The 19,385-nt window shown below is 39.7% G+C and overlaps 1 protein-coding gene across 1 annotated transcript in view; it reads right to left on the reverse strand.

Moving 5' to 3' along the window:
- ST6GALNAC3 (ST6 N-acetylgalactosaminide alpha-2,6-sialyltransferase 3) overlaps positions 1 to 19,385 on the reverse strand; it is a 636,542-nt gene that overhangs the window by 355,078 nt on the left and 262,079 nt on the right. The window contains exon 2 of the mRNA XM_040232540.1: positions 13,736 to 13,930. Coding sequence (XP_040088474.1) covers positions 13,736 to 13,930 — 195 coding nt within the window. The remainder of the gene's footprint in view (positions 1 to 13,735; positions 13,931 to 19,385) is intronic.

Below are 19,385 nucleotides of genomic sequence, written 5' to 3' on the forward strand. Positions count from 1 at the left end.
CCTAAAGGAGACCAGTCCTGGGTGTTAATTGGAAGGACTGATGCCAAGGTTGAAACTCCAGTACTTTGGCCACCTCATGCAAAGAGTTGATTCATTGGAAAAGACCCTGATGCTGGGAGGGACTGGGAGCAGAAGGAGAAGGGGATGACAGATGATGAGATGGCTGGATGGCATCACCTACTCATTGCACATGAGTTTGGGTGAACTCCGGGAGTTGATGGACAGGGAGGCCTGGCATGCTGCGATTCATGGAGTCGAAGAGTCATACATGACTGAGTGAGTGAACTGAACTGAACTCTTTATCCTCAAGTTTTACAAGCCCTTCCACAGCTCAAATGTGATTACTCTATATAAATGTTAGCTATTATTACAAGAAATGGTATGTGTGGTGGTCAAGAGCAGGAACTCTGGAGTGACGGTATAACTTTCAGCAATGCCACTTAAAAACAATGTAACCTCTGGCAAGTCTTTTTTAACCTTTCTTTTCTCATTTCCTCATTGAAAAATGGGATGACAATAATCGCTTGTAATAAGCATTGTTATGAGGCTTAAATAAATTAGTATACGTAAAGCATTTAAGAGGAGAGTGAAAAAGTTGGCTTAAAGCTCAACATTCAGAAAACAAAGAACATGGCATCCAGTCCCATCACTTCATGGCAAATAGATGGGGAAACAGTGGAAACAGTGTCAGACTTTATTTTGAGGGGCTCCAAAATCACTGTAGATGGTGACTGCAGCCATGAAATTAAAAGATGCTTACTCCTTGGGAGAAAAGCTATGACCAACCTAGATAGCATATTCAAAAGCAGAGACATTACTTTGCCAGCAAAGGTCCATCTAGTCAAGGCTATGGTTTTTCCAGTAGTCATGTATGGATGTGAGAGTTGGACTGTGAAGAAGGCTGAGCGCCGAAGAATTGATGCTTTTGAACTGTGGTGTTGGAGAAGACTCTTGAGAGTCCCTTGGACTGCAAGGAGATCCAACCAGTCCATTCTGAAGGAGATCAGCCCTGGGATTTCTTTGGAAGGAATGATGCTGAAGCTGAAACTCCAGTACTTTGGCCACCTCATGCGAAGAGTTGACTCATTGGAAAAGATTTTGATCCTGGGAGAAATTGGGGGCAGGAGGAGAAGGGGACGACAGAGGATGAGATGGCTGGATGGCATCACTGACTTGATGGACGTGAATATGAGTGAACTCCGGGAGTTGGTGATGGACAGGGAGGCCTGGCGTGCTGCGATTCATGGGGTCACAAAGAGTCGGACACGACTGAGTGACTGAACTGAACGGAACTGAAAGCATTTAGAACAATGTGTGATACCTAGTAAGCCCCATATTTGTTGGTTTATTATCACTTGTAACATCTCTATTATTACTGTTGTTATGTTACTGTTACCATCCTTTGGGGACATGCTGAAAACATTGTCCCGTGAGCTTTGGGAAAAGTAAGTCAATGATAGCTAAGTGTTTTTAATCTAGCAAATATTACTAAACTTTATTAGAAAGAATTATTGGCAAAATATAATACCATATGGATCCACCAAAAAGTTGTTTACTTTGTCCCTTTTCTTCCCAAGAATTCCATAAATAATTTACATTGCCAAAAAGTGGTTTGCAGTATAATAAAAGAAACTGCTCAAGTGTATGAGTACAGCTAGATGGAATTTAAAAGCTCACACTGACCTCCACATGTACTCTTGGGGGAATACTTGAAGAACTTGTATTCCATAAACTTTTAGAGAAGGCAGGAATTATTTCTATTAATATAATACAAATTTTTCTCTGAAAGTATGTTGTGTTCAGTATGCAAAATTAAAACAATGTATTTGCAATGCATTTGTCTTATGCATCCCTTCTCTCTGGAGCTGGACTAGTATATATTTTAAACTATTTTCAACCGTTCTTTCTGTGGGCTTCCTCTATCTCAGTTAATGACAATTCTGACCTTCCAGACACACACGTCAAAAACCTCAATCCACTTTTTAAAATAATTATCTTATCTTAGAACAGTTTTAGATTTATAGAAAATGAGAGGGCAATGTAGAATTCCCATACACCCCACATCCAGATTCCCCTATTATCAAAAGGATATTTTGGTATGATACATTTGTTATAGTGAATGAAACAATATTGGTAAATTACTACTAACTAAAGTCCACACTTGATTGATATCTCCTTAGTTTTGACTTAATGCTCTTCTTCTGTTCCAAGATCCCATCCAGGGTACCACATTACAGTTAGTAGGCATATCTTCTTAGAATCCTCTTGGCTTTGGTAGTTTTTCAGATTTTCCTTCTGTTTTTTTTTTTTTTTTCCCCCTAGATTTTTCTCATTAGATAGGGTTTACAGGTTTGGAGATAGAAGACCACAGAGGCAAAGTGCCATTTTCATCATATCCTCCTAAGGGAACATGCTACCAACATGATTTATCACTACTGACCTTGATCACCTGGCTGAGGTAGTGTTTGTCAGGTTTCTCCACTATAAAATTACTTTTTTCTCCTTTCCATGTTTTTGGAAGCAAGTCACTATAAGCTACCCACAAAGGAGTAAAAGAATACTCACTTCTAAAATTGCTTTAAGTAATATATTTATCTAGACATTTAAATTCTATTTTTTGATAGATACAGAGTGTTTCATGGAAAGATACTGCTTAAAAAATAAACTGCTTAATTCTAACAATTTGTTGTAGTAAGTATGCTGCTGCTGCTGCTAAGTCGCTTTAGTCGTGTCCGACTCTGTGCAAACCCACAGACGGCAGCCCACCAGGCTCCCCTAACACATGCTTATTGTATAAAAACTAGAAAACGCATTTAAGCAAAAGGTCACCTAAAATGTACCACTTCAGACAGTGCTGCAGTCCTCAGTTGCTCAGTCGCGTCTGACTCTTTGTGACCCCATGAACTAAAGCCCACCAGGTTCCTCTGTCCCTGGAATTTCCCAGGCAGGAATACTGGAGTGGATTGTCATTTCCTTCTCTGGGGGATTGTCCCCATCCAGTGATTGAACCGTGTCTCTTGCAGGCAGATTCCATAGACCACTAAAGTTAATATTTTGAGGCACTATCTTCAAACCGTTTTTCTATGTCTACATTTAGAGTTAAAATAATCCTCGGCATATACTACTCTATCTGGCTTATTACCATTTCACATTAACAAAAATTAGTCTGTATTTTTTTTAGACTAAGTGTTTTCTTCTCTACAATTCCAGAGCCTAGCATAGTGCCCAGCATATAGTGGCTTCAGCAAGTGTGATCCAATGAGCTTTCTGACTTGAACAGCGGAAGCCTCCATGAAACAATTTAATGGAATTTGCTGACAAAATCAATCTTCTTCTCTTCCTTTGCCCTCACAGGATAACCAAAGTCACAGGCATGGCATCACCAATTTTGGGCCTTGGACAATGAGTTAAATCAATGAAATAGTGTGTAGTTTGTAAGGACTAAAAGATAATGGTATGTGAAGTATTTAAGTACACAGGCCCATTATTCCTTACCCCAAACCCTTTTGACTAGGTATATTTTGGAATTCAGAATTCCTCAGTTGAGGAGGATGATAGAGCAAATGTGCAATATATTATGAAACACCACGACCTGGCACAGGGAAAAACGCCGTAGTCAAGCAGTCATGTTTTCTAAAGCAAAGTAAGTGAATCATCACAATAAATAGACCAATTCCTTGTGTTTTATAATTTTTTTAAGTACATTCTAAAAATCCCTTGTGGCTGGACTCTAGAGGAGTCCCAGTTCCTTCAGCCTCTATTTACTACCATCTAGGGACCAACTTGCAAAATTAAAAGACCCACTAGCATTCAGGACTGGCATTTCGCATTTCCAGGAATAATTTTTTGTTATCTAAAGGCCAAAGATATAAATAAGCTTCCTTATCTGTTACCTGTGCCAGTTTTCATGATTTCCTTACTAGCCCACCCTTTCACTTAGGGAAAGCTTGTTAAGGGCCCAGCTTCAGGTTGGAAAGGAGAAAGGGATTCTCACTCTCTGCCTTTGCTGGACCCAGGCCCTGCCCTCCAACCTATAGGGTGGATATTACCCATCCCCTCAGTACTGATGCTGATAAACTCCCAGGAAACAATACCATTGGTTTTCCTGCTTATACCTCTCCATTACTTCTCAGTTTCTGGTGCCAGACGATTTCCCTTCTTTCTAGCAAAGCCAGCTGAGCATTAAATAATAATTTCTATGTTATCCAACACGTCCTTGGGTTATAGCAGAGTCGTCAGGTTTTCTTAGTCTACCATATTGCCAGACCAGAACCCTTAATTTCATTTTTTTCTTTTAAATAAACAATCTATTTATTAAATACTTAAAATATTCTATTAGCCAGATTTTTCATTAACCAGGTATACCACTTCCTAAGCCTTGTGGAATAATATTTGATATAGGCATTATATAGTTACTTTTGAAATAAAAATTATTTAATGAATATTTTTCTTTTGTAAATAAGTCTCTGGAAAATGAGAAATCACAATTTGATGCCATCTACTTAGTGACAAATTATCTTCCAGACATTAAATACAATTGCTTAGTTGAAATGACTCGAATGCTATCTATTCTCAACAGCAACAGAATAAATTTGTTACGCTGAAATGTCAATGCTGTCTAGGTAGTGTTATTCCAAGATACTTATGATCATATCAAACCTATTTGGTTCTCTTCCTTGTGTGTGCATGCATGCTAAGTCATTCAGTCGTGTCTGACTCTTTGCAACCCTATGGACCATAGCCCACCAGGCTCCTTTGTCCATGGGATTCTCCAGGCAAGAATACTGGAGTGGGTTGCCATGCCCTTCTCCAGTTTCTTCCTTAGTGAACTCCAATCTTAATTTCTTTTTTAAGTAGAGTTCATTGTTGATCCTTGGCGCATTGTCTGGAACTGAACAAGGACGTACTCAATATTCAGTGACTCAACTTCCACTTGACGAATAGTTTTGTGCTGGTCACTCCCTCAGGCTATTAGCTGGAACTTGAGAAAAGATGAACAAAAATTCGTACCATTGGAGCCCCAGTTCTATGATCTTTTTCAATTTTAAATTCAGGATGGTCTTTGTGGCTACCCTGCTTTGTTTTTCTTTGCTTGTCATGAATGTGGCAATTTGATATTTGAATTCCTGATAAGCCTTTTTCAAGACTGTTAACATGACAATTGGCAAATGGCATTTTTCTATCTGAGATAGGATAATGAATAAAATTCCCTTTTATCTTCCGGGGGAATCAATGACTACATTGAAAACTATGATAACACTGGTTCTTTCCTCAATAGCAGATGTGATTTGTAAAGTGAAAATCAATGTTTAGACTGATGATCTCTCTTAGAATATGGAAGATTTCATTTGAATAATTATAATAAAAATATATGATTAATCAGTTGAGTAAGACTAGAAATTCAGTAAATAATGAGCCTTATTGGGCCATTTTTTGGCTTTACAATCTGGGGAAATTGTGAGCTTCACACTTCTCCCTCAAAAGCACAAGCCAATTTCCTAAACACATGTCCCTGATCAGGGAGACATACAGTGTGCATCTCTGTGGACACCTGAACCAACTGATGGACTGACAGATATTTCTTCTTATGCTCAGCCTCCCAGCAGGTTTGGAGTATGGGCTTGCAAGGATAGATCCTCACATCCTCCCGGCAACCCCTTCCTGAAAGATGAGTTTCACAATGTTTGGTTTCTGTTGCTGTAAAACAACTATCACATATAATGTATGTACCAGCTAGACTCTTTTGGTTGTGGATGACCAAAACATAAACCAAACCTACAGAAGTGAAAGGCAGGAATTTACTGGCTTCACACTCAAACCACAGAGGAGGGCAGGCTGGCTTCAAGAACGACTGGTCTCAGTACTAGAGTCCTGTCCAGGCCCTTGCTTGAGCTCTGCTTCTCTCAATGTCTTGGTCTCATTCGCTACAGGGAACACAGCAACTGACAGCCAGAGAATCTCAACATCTCTTTTCCTAAAAGAAAAGAGCGTCTTTCTCACAGCATTACACAGAAGAACAATAAGCTTTTGGAAGGGTTAAGAATGACTCATCTGGGACCATGTGTCCACCCTTTAAACCATCACAGCATTGGTCAAACACTGGTCTGAATTTTCTGTGCACCACTGTAGTCAGAAGTGAAGGGATTGTTTCTGTAGTGAAGGGACAGTGGCAAACATAAAAGGCACTACATATACTTAATCAGGGAATTATATACATCAATCATTTTATAATATAGTTATTTGTATATAGTCTATGTATGTTTGTCTTTAAGAAAGTCTTGTGACTTATCCTGTCCTTATGTGAATATGTATGTATTTTTTGTATATCTGTATATACTAGTTCATGAATATAGATGAAAGCATAAATTGTACACACGTTATTACTGTTTTGTAAGTAAGAGTGTAGTTTTTCCTTTTCCGGGGATTCCATTTACATCCCCAGATCATAATTACCCAGTAAATGTATCCTTTATCTTCTACCCCCAATAGTAAAATGCATTCCAGGCAGATTGGCCTACTTACTGCCCCTACATGTGTCTGATTTCCTTTTTTGGAAAGTCAGAGAATCATGCAGACCTATAGTACTATCTCAGGGGCCCCATGGGTATGGGGTGTCCTAGTCAAGTCAGGGGTACACAGAATGAAGAATTATTAAAAGTGACCTTATATGTAGTTTTTGTGGCATCAGGACCAAGATATGAATACCCCAAGACTGCATAACCAACCAAAACATATGGGGAGCTGGAAGGTAAGAAAGTAAGGAAAGTAAGAAAGGAATGCACAGAGTGTGAGGTGGTGGGGATTCCTAGTGCAAACATGAGTTCACTGTGGCTTCTGTGTAGAGCTTGGCCTATTGGGAGTGGTGGGAGCTGAAGGAACATGGACAGTTCACCGTCAGACCTTCTGTTTTCGCTCTTCTCCCCAACTCTGCTTTCTCTTCTCTATCCCATCCAAATCCTTACCCTATGCATGTGTCTCACCTCCCCAACAATGCCTCCTAGAATTATAACCCACAGCAAGGTCTGTCCCTCTCCTCTGGCAGTGGTGCCCTTGAGATTGCCTTGAGATCAGCCACTGTTTGGGAGCTGCTATTTCACAACCAGAGTAGGAAACATAATCTTTTTTCCACTCAATAAATATATGTCCTCATACTCAGGAAAAAGATAAATTATCTTCCAAACGACAAATTCAGTATGCACATGCCAAAGAAGTCATCTTTGCTGTATGTTAATTTAGTTGTTTCCTTTTCTATAACAATCTAATAGTTGAAAGTTATTTTACGTTACGGTTATACAAATGGAATGTTCAGATTTTAATTAACAATTAAATTGATGAGTTTTAAACTTCTGGAACATATATTTGCATATAATTGCTCTCAGTATACTTATGTAAAATCCAAAGCTCATATTCCCAACAACAGAAAGCCTATTCGTGTCAGCTTTAGTTACATGTGTACATTTATTTGAATGTGTAGAGTGTGTGCTTTTATTGCCAAGAAAGTCAGCTCTGTTTCTTAATTGTCGCTATAACCACAATTTGGGAAATTCTATTACAACATCAATATGGTATGCACATCTTTAATTAGGCTAGTACGGCCTGTCATAGCAACTGATCCTATGTATTCTTATTTAGTCTAGTTGAGGTTTTAAAATGTCCTCCTTTTTTAAAGAGACATATTTCGGCCTCATTAAATTGTTAAACCAATATATAGCCCTACAACTTGATTGCTATGCTCTAGAAATCCCGTGCCTCTTCACTTACTGCATCTTTAGCACCATCTGAATGGGCATTCTTCCCCAAACACCTGAAATCCTCTGCAGCTCTAGTGTGTTAGGACTCTCTTATCAGATCTAAAGGAGACACCTGTCACCCTCCTCCCCATTACCAGGAAGAGCTGGCTGTGGCATCCGATTGATCCCCAGAGCTTGTCTCTCTTATTTAGTAGTTAATGCAAATACGTTGCAGGTTGCTTGCTCTGAGCAATGTCTTCACATCAGGTCACCAACCAAAAAGACAACAGATTCTATGCTCTGGAGATCACAAACAGAATCTAGCCTAGAGTTCATTTCCCTCTCTTTCCTCCAGATCTGCCATGATCTCAACAGGGAGAAACAATGATTACCTGTAACCAAGCCCTGCAGTCCCTTAGTCTTTTATACCTTTTATTCTGCCACAAAACAAATCATTAAAATCTACGTTAAGGAGAAAGGACAATTCCCATGATACTGACAAGCATAGATGTGTCTTTTTGAAACACATATGGGTGTTTTATGCTTTTTGCTATGTCCAAGGTCAAATGATAATTCAGGAACTGCCATAAAGCTATAGGTGGAGTTTTTCAAATTCAGTCCTATTAAAATAGAAGGTTGCATTATTCATCAGTAGTGACATGAGCAAGTGTGAGCAGCTTGGGGGTCAGGGATTAAAGTGGGGGTGGGACACACGGGAGCTATAGGACCTATTGAAAATCTAAATCTTTCACAGTCTCAGCTTCAGGATGGCACTGCCTCTTGCTGGTTGTCAGCTCAAACAAGTATTGATGAGGAATTCTGCGTTCTCTGGCCAGCAGGGACTTCCTGAATTTCATCACTCACCAGGTTAGTTGACACTCATTTTGTTACCCTGCTTCTCAAGATTTCTCATTCCCCAAATATAAGAACTTTAGCCTATATTAAGAAAGGGAAGGGGGACAGGGCAAAAGATGGGAGGCAATATTTAGACTGTCATTATTATGGTGGGATGGGTATTTTAATTCTTTCCATTTATCTCCTCTAGACTGGCCCTCATAATTTTCACTACATATTCCTTTTTATGGATCTAGACCAGGAAAAGAAAATACTCCAACCATATGAAATGTGATGTTTGGATAACATGAGTGACTCAATGGAGTTTGAGCAAACTCTGGGAGATAGTGAAGGACAGGGAAGGCTGGCATGCTGCAGTCACAAAGAGTCAGACAAAACTTAGCAACTGAGCAACAACATATGAAATATAAGCAAGTCCATCTATTTTTCTCTCTTGTGTTCTTTGTACTGTTACTTCTTGTACTTCCTTGGGGAATAGATCGTTCAAAAAATATGTGAGTTGATCAAATGAAGCCAAGCTTCAACTGGGTATAATTTACCATATGAGGGTTCTTCATGACAGATTGTCACAGATTCATGAGACAGCTTATTCTTATTCTTGTGCCAAGCCTAAAGGACCAGAACTCAGCTCACTTTTAAAGATAACAAAAGAATCACAGCTTGCTCCCAAGCAACTCAGCTCTCTGGTGTCCATAAAATCTTCAACCTAATTCTGCCACTCCCATCCCACATCTTTATTTAGACAGTAGTGGAGAGACATCCTTTCTTGTAAACATTTCTGCTCATAAAATCTTAGTCTAGTGGCAGCAATGTCTGATTCAACTGAAACACTGGGCAATAAAACCATCATTTACAATGTTATGTTTGCAGCTGCTCTGAGTCTGGAAATCATTGCTGGCAAGTCTACATGTTCAAAAAAATTCTTGGACATCTGGTGGTGTCTAGAATGCATGTGCTTTCTTCTGAGAAACTTCTGAGAAAACCTCAGTGACCAAGATCTTGAAATAAATAGATCATCTTGTTGACCACTCAGCTCAGCCATAGCCATTGACTCTTTTTCCAGATTAGAACTGAGTGAATAGGAACACAGGAGTGTGTGGTTACCTTTGGAACAAAATTCAAGGGCCGCTAATATAGCTATTTGCCCCAGAACATCAAATCTACCACTTACCATTTTTGCTATATTACTTAGACTCCTGAAGAATTTTCTTCCTGAGTCTAATAGTCTAATGTAACTATCTCTGGGAAGACCTGCACTTAAAGCCATTATTTGGTGAGGACCCAGGTACAGAGCATTCGGGAGTAAGAGAATGCAGACATGCGGTGGGAAGAGAAGAATTTTGAGAAAGATGAAATAACGAGGATGGAGGTAAAGAGCTACCAAATTTTGTTTTCCTCCCAATTTAGCCTTACAACTATCAGAATTCAGAGGTAAATCTGTCATTCTTTTGGGGTGTTATACATTGTTTTTCAGCCTCCATGCAAAATTTTCTGCTTATTACTTGCACTAATGTTTGAGCATTCTGAAACATCTCCCTTTAAGTCTTCCTGTGATCTACAAATTGAATCACAGTGTTTGTGTTCTTTTATTTTTGCATCTTTTGCTCAAAATTATGCTTTTCTAAATCCATACATGTTGTCATGTGCATCCATGCTAATTCACTTCAGTTGTATCTGACTCTTTGTGACCTTATGAACTGTAGCCTGCCAGGCTCCTCTGTCCATGGGATTCTCCAGGAAAGGATACTGGAGTGGATTCTCATGCCCTCCTCCAGGGAACCTTCATGACCCAGGGATCAAACCTTCATCTCTTAGGTCTCCTGCGGTGGCAGGCAGGTTCTTAACCACTAGCGCCACCTGGGTAGCCGACATGTTGTCACATATAGCTGCAATTTCCTCATTTCCATTGGTGTGTGCGATTCCATTGGATGGAATACCACACATTTAACCATTTTCCTACTAAGAGACATGTCCAGGTTCTAGAATAATGCTGTTATACATGTCATCTATGCCTCCCACTATATGTGTGCATGCATGTCTCAAGTGAATACATGGATGATTAGACATGCTGGGATGTGACATCACCCTTATAGCAGAAAGTGAAGAGGAACTAAAAAGCCTCTTGATGAAAGTGAAAGAGGAGAGTGAAAAAGTTGGCTTAAAGCTCAACATTCAGGAAACGAAGATCATGGCATCTGGTCCCATCACTTCATGGGAAATAGGTGGGGACAGTGGAAACAGTGGCCGCTTTTATTTTGGGGACTCCAAAATCACTGCAGATGGTGACTGCAACCATGAAATTAAAAGATGCTTACTCCTTGGAAGGAAAGTTATGACCAACCTAGATAGCATATTCAAAAGCAGAGACATTACTTTGTCAACAAAGGTCCGTCTAGTCAAGGCTATGGTTTTTCCAGTGGTCATGTATGGATGTGAGAGTTGGACTGTGAAGAAAGCTGAGCACTGAAGAATTGATGCTTTTGAACTGTGTTATTGGAGAAGACTCTTGAGACTCCCTTGGACTGCAAGGAGATCCAACCAGTCCATTCTAAAGGAGATCAGTCCTAGGTGTTCTTTGGAAGGAATGATGCTAAAGCTGAAACTCCAGTACTTTGGCTACCCCATGCAAAGAGTTGACTCATTGGAAAAGACGCTGATGCTGGGAGGGATTGGGGGCAGGAGGAGAAGGGGAGGAGATGATGACAGAGGATAAGATGGCTGGATGGCATCACCGACTCGATGGACGTGAGTTTGGGTGAACTCCAGGAGTTGGTGATGGAGAGGGAGGCCTGGTGTGCTGCAGTTCACGGGGTCGCAAGAGTCGGACACGACTGAAAGACTGAACTGAACTGAACTGAACTGAGAATATCCATATATTTGCCTTTACTAGAAAATGGGAAGCTGTTTTTCCCAAAGCAATTATTCCCTCTACTAGTATATGAATTCCTATTGTTCCACATCATCATCGCCAACACTTGGTATTGTCAGATTCTTGATCTTTTTGTCAATCTGATTTTTAGTGAGCATTCACTTCCTTGTGCTTTTTTCTTCCTTCTCATTGTGGTTTTAAATTTGCAAAACTTTGATTTCTAATGAGACTAGGAACTCTTTCATTTATTTGCTGCCCTGAATCCAGATTGCTTAAAATTTTACATTTCATACTCTAAACTTTTGTATTTTGGTGTTGTTCATACTAGGCATTTCGTGACATAACTGATAAGTACAAAGCAAGCAAAAGAAACTCATTCATTGAACATCAGTTTAGAACTGGGCACTTCATGTACTTTGTCCTATTTAACCCTCATAATAATTTGCTGTGGTGGTTTAGTCACTAAGTCATGTCCGACTCTTGCAACCCCATGGACTGTAGCCCTCCAGGCTCTTCTGTAGATGGGATTTTCCAGACGAGAATATTGGAGTGGGTTGCCATTTCCATAACTTGCTAGTTGATATTGTTTTTCTAAGTGTGAGAACTAGTACTCAAATCATGCCTGTGTGTATCTGTAGTCTAAAAATTCTTTCCAGTAATCGTGTTCCCTCTCAAGAAATTAACTTCACAGGATCAAAATAATGATCAATATCTTGTAGCAAAGTCATTGTATTACAAATCACACCAAAAGAATTTCAAAGGTGGCTAGTTAATATGAGTAATTAAATAATTACAGCCCTAGGTCAGTTTTCCTCTTAACATTCCAAAATCCAATCTATTATTATATAAACAAATGAAAGGTTCTTTGATATTTGGTGAGATTTCTCTCATGAGAGTAATTCATGAGACAGTTCAGTCACATGTTTCATTTTCTACCCATGAGAGGCACTTTTGAAATGATTAACATAATCCAGTAGAGTTACAGAATATTAAATGACAGTCTGAAATAAAGTAACAAAAGACAAAAGTGAAACAAACTATTCTCTAAGAGATACATTTTTATATAAGTAATCAATTTATTAGGACATTCAACAAATTCAAGCAATAGACACTTTAAAAAATTAATTCAAAGCCAATTAAAGGATAAACACAAGCAAGTCTCCTAAGAATTTATATGTTATTAACGGTGCCTTTTTCTTTTTAACTATAAAAGTCTAATAAAAGCCTATAAATCATGCATATATAGAAACAATTTTCAAAGAATCAAATTAACCAGAAGCAATGACTCATTCATGATATTGCCTACAAAAGGGGATGGACAAAGTCAGTTTTCAACATCCCTCACTGACGCTAAGAATAATTCTTGGGATGGGATTTGCATTATGTAGGTAATTCTCTTCTCTAGTATTTTTGCAAAAATGCCCTTTCAGTGGGATCTGATCCAAAATTCTTTCCAGTGATGTAGACGCGCTCGTGATTTGTACCTTTGTCACCAACAAATTCCAAAGGCTTGGACTTGGCAGCAATGAATATTAATCTCACACTCATCCCACTCCATGGAAACAAATAGTGAAAACAATTATCAGTTCTATACACTGCATATATTTTGTGAAGTTTTTTATTTTTACTTCACTCCATGACACAAATCGTTGCTTGCAAAAATGCTAGCATAGTGTGCACTTTCTACTTGTCAATATACCTCCATCCTCTTCTGTACCATCAATGGGCTACAAAGATTTAGAGGTTCAGTGATTATAGGATTTGAATGATTTTAACCCCTTTAAATTTGGAAATTCTTTAAATCCCATTATCTCTGCAGCCACTGAGAATTTTTAAATCAGCTTGGCCTTTTCTAGCTCCAGGTCTAAGGATTACAGAGTTTTAAAGAGTATAAATGCCTCTTTGCAGTTCTACAAAGAGCTGTCCCCAACCAGCTGACCTCCAGGAAATAAAGCCAGCCATTTCTCCAGCTGGCGACTGCTGATCAGAGTTTCTAAATGGAAAGATATGTATGTTATGGCACAAACCACCAGGAAAACAAATAATTGCTTCCTCAACTCCACATGAAGCCAGTGAATCAGAAGATCTGATGCAGGAGGGGGCAACAGACTTTAGACATGTGTCAGAAAGTGTCTAAGAATCAGAAACCAGGAAATGTCAGGGACCCAAAGAAGCTCACTGGGTCATAGAGGAAGTTCAGTGATGGGAAGCCACCTTGCACCCAAAGAAAAGTGGTTACCATGGACACCTTCAAACCCTATGTGCCCCTCTGAGGTCTTACCTCTTGCGTCCTCACATTTATGTATCCATAGTGAGTTCGAAGGGGCCGCCTGTATGTATAGGAGAATGGTATCCATTTTGCACCAGGTTGTCCAAAGCAGTTTAGTAGCAATGGGAAATTCACTTCATTTACAAGGCGCACCACCAGCAGGAAGAGAAATGCTGCTATGAAGCTCACTGCAATCACAGACTTTCTCTACAAAACATTAAGAAAAAGAAGAAGAATGAATGACTTTCAATCAAAAACAGTCTCAGAAAAAGGATATTTCAGTTGGAGACAGAAAACAATTATTTGATGCCCAGATTGCCCTAATGTGCTGAGCCTCTGAAAACAAACCGAGTATGGATTATATTTCCATCCCATTCCTATTTCTCCTTACCTTCCTATCATCCTCGGTGATTCCTATGCAGCTTTCAAAACCCAAGTCAGACTTTCCCATCTATAGGAAGCCTTTCCTACCTGTTCATTTTCCTCCCCAGTATCGTCCCCTCACTCCTAACCTATCTACCCTAATAGAGGTAAGAAGTTCCACCCCTCCAGTACTTTGAAGGCCTTTCTCCTGTTGTACATTTTTCATGGCATAATTCCTTACATGACTTTTCTTTCATGTAATTTTGAGTTTCTGGAGAACTGAGCTGCACTCTGCCATATTGCTCTGTATCCTAGGTCCTTAACACAGTACATACTGTAGGCACTCACAAACATTTGTGTGAATGAATAAACGAATTTTGCACAATCTGGTAGATCCAGTCTCATTTTAAATCATTATTCTGTGTCTTTATCTAGCACCCTTTACAGGCAAGAAACTTTGTGCTATAGGATATGCAAAAGTAAGATTCAAAAAAGCTAACACTAACAGTAGGGAAAAAAACACATCAAGCAGCATAAGAACATCCCCTAAATGTGTTTGTCATCAAAGCAGAGTAGGAGCAACTGCATCAGACTGCCATGGGGAAAGGAGAGCTGTATTTGTGCTTGAACTTGATAAAATGCATGCATTTTTCACTAGACATGTGTGAGCAGAGTTTTCTAGGAAGAGGGAACAGAGTAAGGAGGCAAGAAAACATGAGGTTATTCATAGCCACATAGCATTTTGTTTTACTGTGACAGAGAGAAGAAGAAAAAGCTGAAAATAAAGATGATAACTTTATAGACTGTCTCGGATACCAAGCTAAGTCTCTACTGAGTTTGTTAGATGATGGAAAACTTGAGGAGATTTTTTTGTTTAATTATTTAATTTTTGAAATGTGACTGTTATGTCATAATCAGATGCCAGTGTTTGAGGCACTTTGGAGCAGAGTAAAACCAAACACAGGAAGCAACTAGTTAGGAGACTATTTCATTTGGCTAGGACAGAAGTAATGAGGAATGGAAGTGAGAATAGTGGCGGGGGGTGGGTGGGGAGGGTGGGTAGTAAAAAGGTGAGAAAAGACATGAGAAAAACTCAGTTTAGGTGGAAGACAGAAACCTTGGCTTCTGACTGAATAGAAGTGGCAGACAGAAAATTCAGAGATGCCTCAGATGTTGAGTTCAGGTAGCTGCAATAACACTAATCATATCAGGAGAAATCAGGGTGGTCAGGGCAGGAAATGATTTAAGAGAGTAAGTGGACAAAGAGCTTGACTTTCTAAGTCCTAGTTCTCAAGGGCAAATGGGTCATCAAGGGGTCAGACAGAAAGTCAAGTCTAGAGTAAGAAGAAAGAAAAGAGCTGAGGACAGAAGTTAGGAACAACACTGCCTTCTCTCCAGGGTGAAGACACAATGAAATATTCTTTCCTGAAGGAAGGGCTTTGCCCTTGACTCTTATTCAAACTTAAGGGAAACCAAATCACTTTCTGGGAAAGACTGAATGCTTGTTGTTGGTGCTGTTGTGTTTTTAGCTTGCCACTTTCTGGTAGAGTCAGCTTCCTTTTACTTCTCACAGAATGTCCCAAAGGAGAAAAGAAGCCCAAAGCTGGCCCCTGAATCCTCCCTGGGCCCATGGTCACAGTCTCTGAAAGGGCAACAGAATAAAGCCTCAAAGTCAAACACCCAAAGGAAGTCTTCTCTCTTGCCCAGCTCCCAGAATTTGTAAAAGCCCCATCCATCCCCCTGTCTAGCCAGCCTAATTTTCCAATCACCTGAAAGTCCCTTGAGTTCTGCTTCCTCAGAACCCCTTATCTCACCACTTACTACCACAGCCTTACCTCATTTAACCTTCTAATCATGAAAAACTGTTTTAATTTGTTCCTCTGTGGGAACATTATGTCCACAACATCGCAATGTGTCAAGGTAACAGCTTAAATGAGGTGATGGATCTTACAAGTTTAAAGGGACATAGACCAGAACAGATGGCTAAATAAAAGCAAAGGGGCCAGTCACCCATTAAGTAAACAGGTAAGAAGCTTTTTTATCGCCATCCGGTAGTTTGTTGCAAACCAGTAGCTTGTTTTGAAGGAAACCAGGTGGGATTTGTGCCCAGCGTGGCTCTCTGCTTCTCTTAGCTGCTGCATTGCACGGCATGGCTGGGGTTGGGGGACAAAAGCGTGGAGGGCCTTGTCTGAATTCACTGATCTCACAAAACAACACATACATAATGCACCCATGCGAGGAAAATAAATCAGCCATTTTGAGAGAAACTGCAAAATGGAATGAAATCATAGTTGTAAAAGCCTGCTACCTAGCAATCCATGTCTGCCTCCCATGTTCTGTCAAAGGGAACCAAGTAATGAGCACAGAGAGGATGAGGGGGGCAAATGAGGAGTGAAAGCCAGACGCTCACTCCTCTGCACTGGACCTACACCACAGTCTACAGTGGCCAGACAGGATTCCTTCATGGCTCCGGCTTCCAGCCTCGATTCTATTGCATTGTCTGACCCTCATTCTTTGCCTTCCTTCATATTTCCATATTCTTGTTTAACATAAACTCATTCCCATAGTCCTAATATGAAGCACCCTGATGTTTCACTAGAAAAGGTCTACAAGCATATTCTGGACTCAAGGACAGCAGGACTTAATGTGGAGTGCATTCTTCTCGTAGTCCCTTCTGCCAGATCATGACCTTGAGTTTCAACAGCTAAAACAAAACCACAATGAGGCTACTCGAAGTTTCCACACACCAGAATGCAGTGAGAATATGTATGTGTGTCTATACAGGGACATAGGAGCTGGGGAAGTTAAAAAAATACCAACATGATATGTTGTCATTTCGTTGCTAAGTCATGTCCAGCTCTTTGCAACCCCATGGACTGTAGCCTCCTCTCTCCTCTGTCCATGGGATTTGCCAGGCAAAATACTGGAGTGGGTTGCCATTTCCTTCTCCAGGGGATCTTCCTGGACTAGGGATTGAACCCATGTCTCCTGCATTGACAGGCACTGGCAGGAGGATTCTTTACTACTGAGCCACCAGAAATGTGCCTCCATGATATACGTGAATATATTTACTCCAAGTCATAACTGCACATAGAGTCCACACTCTGTATTAGACTTGGCGAGGTGCTGAAAAACAGAAATGAAACTACAGAAGATAGACCATGCTTGCAAAGAGTCACAACTGAGAGCACCTGGCAAGTGAACAGAAAATTAGAACACCACATATCAAATTGGGTGACAGAGGTAGGCACAGGGTGGTGTGGTACCCCAGAGGAAGAGGGGGAATGCCATGCATGAAACAATCTAAAGAATGCTTGTCTGAAGAGGGGATGTTGAAATGGAGTCCTGAAGAATGAGGAGGAGATAGACAAGTGGAGATGAGAAGGGCATTCCAGGCAGAGGGAACAGTTTAGACAAAGGCACGGAAGTTTTTTAAAGGCCTGAATTTGGTCAGAAACATGCAAGTCATTTGATAAGACAAATACATTTGATATGTAGTGGGAGATATGCTGGGAAGTGGACAAGGTTCAAATCATAACAAAAAATAATAAACCAAACGCATTGTCAGATGCATTTATTTGTCCCACTTTCCATACATTAGGATAATGAAAAGATAAATGCATAAAGTGCTGTTTTATAACTCTAAAGTATAATTCACTTTCCAATCTAGTGAAAATGTGTCCATCACTTTATATTACAAATCGCCAGTTAACATACCACAACTTGTTTCCAGTTGTTTGACTTTAGTTTATCCTATCAGTTGCTTCTTCTTTTAACTGTTTTAAGTCCATCAACAGTCAGCAAATGACTCTACTTGTTTACACGTGTGTTCTACATCTAACAATTTGTTTATGGAATTGATCACTGCTGTTTTTATTGAAGTAATCAGAGCATTCCCCAGATTCAACAACCAACAATTAGGTAAGAGAAGGCAATAGTAAGTACTTGTCAAGTTAATAATGCATAAGATTCAGTTTAACGAACTTTTCACACTGTAGAAAAGAGATATAAATTTAATAAATCATTCCCCTAAGCTCACACAGTGAACACTAAATGATATAATAGGTGGAAAAAGCAAAGCACAGGTCAGGAAACCTAGTGAACACAAAAATGGAAGAAGTCACTATTACAATATGACCACTAACTGTGAAATCCTTGGAGGACATGAGCCAGTGATAAGCACAGGCTAGCCCATGGGAACACATGATAAGAACTGAGAGATACCTTTTTCTTAAATATCCCAAGGAGCTGCAGAGACATGAACATTCAGCACAATTCACCCACACGAGTTCTGAGAGAATGTCACCATGCCCAAATAGATCTGATGAATTACTTTACGGAAAGCTTTCTCCTTCTTTTGGGCAAGTCTGAAGGGACCTTTAACAGCTGAGATATTTAGAATTTAATCCCCTCTGTGCTGCAAAAATATGCATCAAAAATGTGGCATTCCAGTTGCTTGCTCTTTAGGGTAGGAATATCATTTATCAGACTTTATAGCAGAAATACCTATTTCAAAATAAAACCCACAGAGAATTCATGATTTAGGAAGAAAACAATTGCAGATATGTGGACCTAGCAATTTTGCAATCCATATTAACATTTTTATGTTTTTATTCTTTTTATCACAGACTTTAACCACAGAATATGTTCTTTAACTTTTAGGTTAGCTGGTTGCTAGATTTTTTTTTTTTTTGGTTTATTTTCTGTAAATGATAGACAACAGTATAAAGGTATATTTTTCTATTTAAATTGTATTATTTAATGACTGAATTAGCTGCTTATGCAGTAAAATGGAGCACTTTTGTCCATATGCTATCACTTACTCAATAATAAATATGAAACACAATGTCAATTGTATTATTTATAACATTACTTAGTAACCTCACACAGTGATGGGAACCTCAGTTCAGTTCAGTTCAGTTCATTTCAGTCGCTCAGTCATGTCCGACTCTTTGTGACCCCATGAACTGCAGCAAGCCAGGCCTCCCTATCCATCACCAACTCCAGGAATTCACTCAAACTCATGTCCATCGAGTCAGTGATGCCATCCAGACATCTCATCCTCTGTTGTCCCCTTTTCCTCCTGCCCCTAATCCCTCCCAGCATCAGGGTCTTTTCCAAGGAGTCCACTCTTTGCATGAGGTGGCCAAAGTTTTGGAGTTTCAGCTTTAGCATCAGTCCTTCCAGTGAACACCCAGGACTGATCTCCTTTAGAAGGCACTGGTTGGATCTCCTTGCAGTCCAAGGGACTCTCAAGCATCTTCTCTAACACCACAGTTCAAAAGCATCAATTCTTCGG

The sequence above is a fragment of the Oryx dammah genome, unplaced genomic scaffold, assembly GCF_014754425.2.
Source record: "Oryx dammah isolate SB20612 unplaced genomic scaffold, SCBI_Odam_1.1 HiC_scaffold_28, whole genome shotgun sequence".
NCBI classification, from domain to species: Eukaryota; Metazoa; Chordata; class Mammalia; order Artiodactyla; family Bovidae; genus Oryx; species Oryx dammah.